The 1,346-nt window shown below is 32.3% G+C and overlaps 1 protein-coding gene across 1 annotated transcript; it reads right to left on the bottom strand.

Moving 5' to 3' along the window:
* Positions 1-263: 263 nt before the first annotated feature.
* LOC142163042 (uncharacterized) lies at positions 264-902 on the bottom strand. The gene has a single exon (XM_075220293.1). The coding sequence runs from the start codon at positions 900-902 to the stop codon at positions 264-266; it is 639 nt and encodes a 212-aa protein (XP_075076394.1).
* Between the last annotated feature and the right edge of the window lie 444 nt (positions 903-1,346).

Below are 1,346 nucleotides of genomic sequence, written 5' to 3' on the forward strand. Positions count from 1 at the left end.
AAAACTATTGAAACAACCAGAGACAACTACACACAGGTACCCAAAAATAAATAACATATCCATAATTGTACTACTCCATATTTAATTCAGGACAAACACAGTGACTTGTCCTCACGTTGCATTACATTAAATCCAAAAAAAAAGATAAAAATCACAAGTAAAAAGTAAAACAGAAAAGGAGACCATAGGTTTAATGTTCATGAAAATTACAACGAGAACATTGAACACGAAATAGTAAGACTTAAATATTTAACCTATCATGACTAGCTCCGACGATAATTTCTTGATCTTGGAATATAAACAATGGATTCAGAAACTGTACAAGTGGTTTTGCAAGAAGAATACATACTAATGAATCCAAATCTATCACTTAAACTTCTTATTGATGGTACCTTTGACGAACTAATTTTCCAAATATCACCAAAACTCTTATGCTCATCATCATCTTTGGAACATTCCACAAATGCTGCAAAAAATGGATCTTTTCTGAAGCTTTCATTAGCACATTTTTTGGGAGAAAACTCATCAAAAAAACTATTTTTCTTGGATGAATTTGGTATAGTATTTCCAGCTGGTGGTGGCAATGGAAGAAGTTGGCCTAAAGAAGAGCTATTTTTCCTGGAAATTTTTTGTTTTGGAATACCAGGAATTTGCTCCCAAGAAAAAGGTACCCCTTTTGAGAATTGAAAAGGAGTAGTTGGGCTAAATGGGGAATGTTCAAGATCATGGAAAGAGAGTGATGAACCAAAGGAAGAGTTGGAAGAATGAGATGGAGAAGAGGAGAGAGATGAACTCCGGCGAGTCGTCGGCCGGAAAACTGGAGTTGAAAATGTGGTGTCACTTTGATCTTCAACATCATATGTTGGAGGAGTAGTAGTGGTAGTAGTAAGAGTAGAAGCCATTGATTTTTGATGAAGGGAGAAAATTCTTTATCTATGATGTTGTCTTTTTAGTATCTTTACTCTCTCCTTGCTATGTATATATACAAAGAACCTTTTATGTTGTCTTTGTTATTTTCACTTTTATTCTTAAATAATGTGGTGTTAGCAAAAATTGCGTGCACTTTCATTATTTTATTGGATAATTTAGTATCTTTCCATAGCATAAAGTACCGAGTTAACTTCGTCTAACACTCTCGCCGTTCACTTTCATTTTTTTTTGATGATCCATAATATTTAATTTTTTGAGATATCAAAAAGAAATTAATTTATTTTTTTTACGTTGCCCTTGGGATAAAGAGTCTAGAAGTGTTTATATTTCCAATGAACAAATCAAGATTAATATAATCAATTTTATTTTTAATTAGTGCTAAAAGATAGATTACTTAATATATGTGAAAACAGTCG

The sequence above is a fragment of the Nicotiana tabacum genome, chromosome 8, assembly GCF_000715075.1.
Source record: "Nicotiana tabacum cultivar K326 chromosome 8, ASM71507v2, whole genome shotgun sequence".
Lineage (NCBI taxonomy): Eukaryota > Viridiplantae > Streptophyta > Magnoliopsida > Solanales > Solanaceae > Nicotiana > Nicotiana tabacum.

Excerpts from the sequence above, each read along its gene's own strand:
- LOC142163042 (XM_075220293.1), bottom strand. The coding sequence starts at position 902 with ATGGCTTCTACTCTTACTACTACCACTACTACTCCTCCAACATATGAT.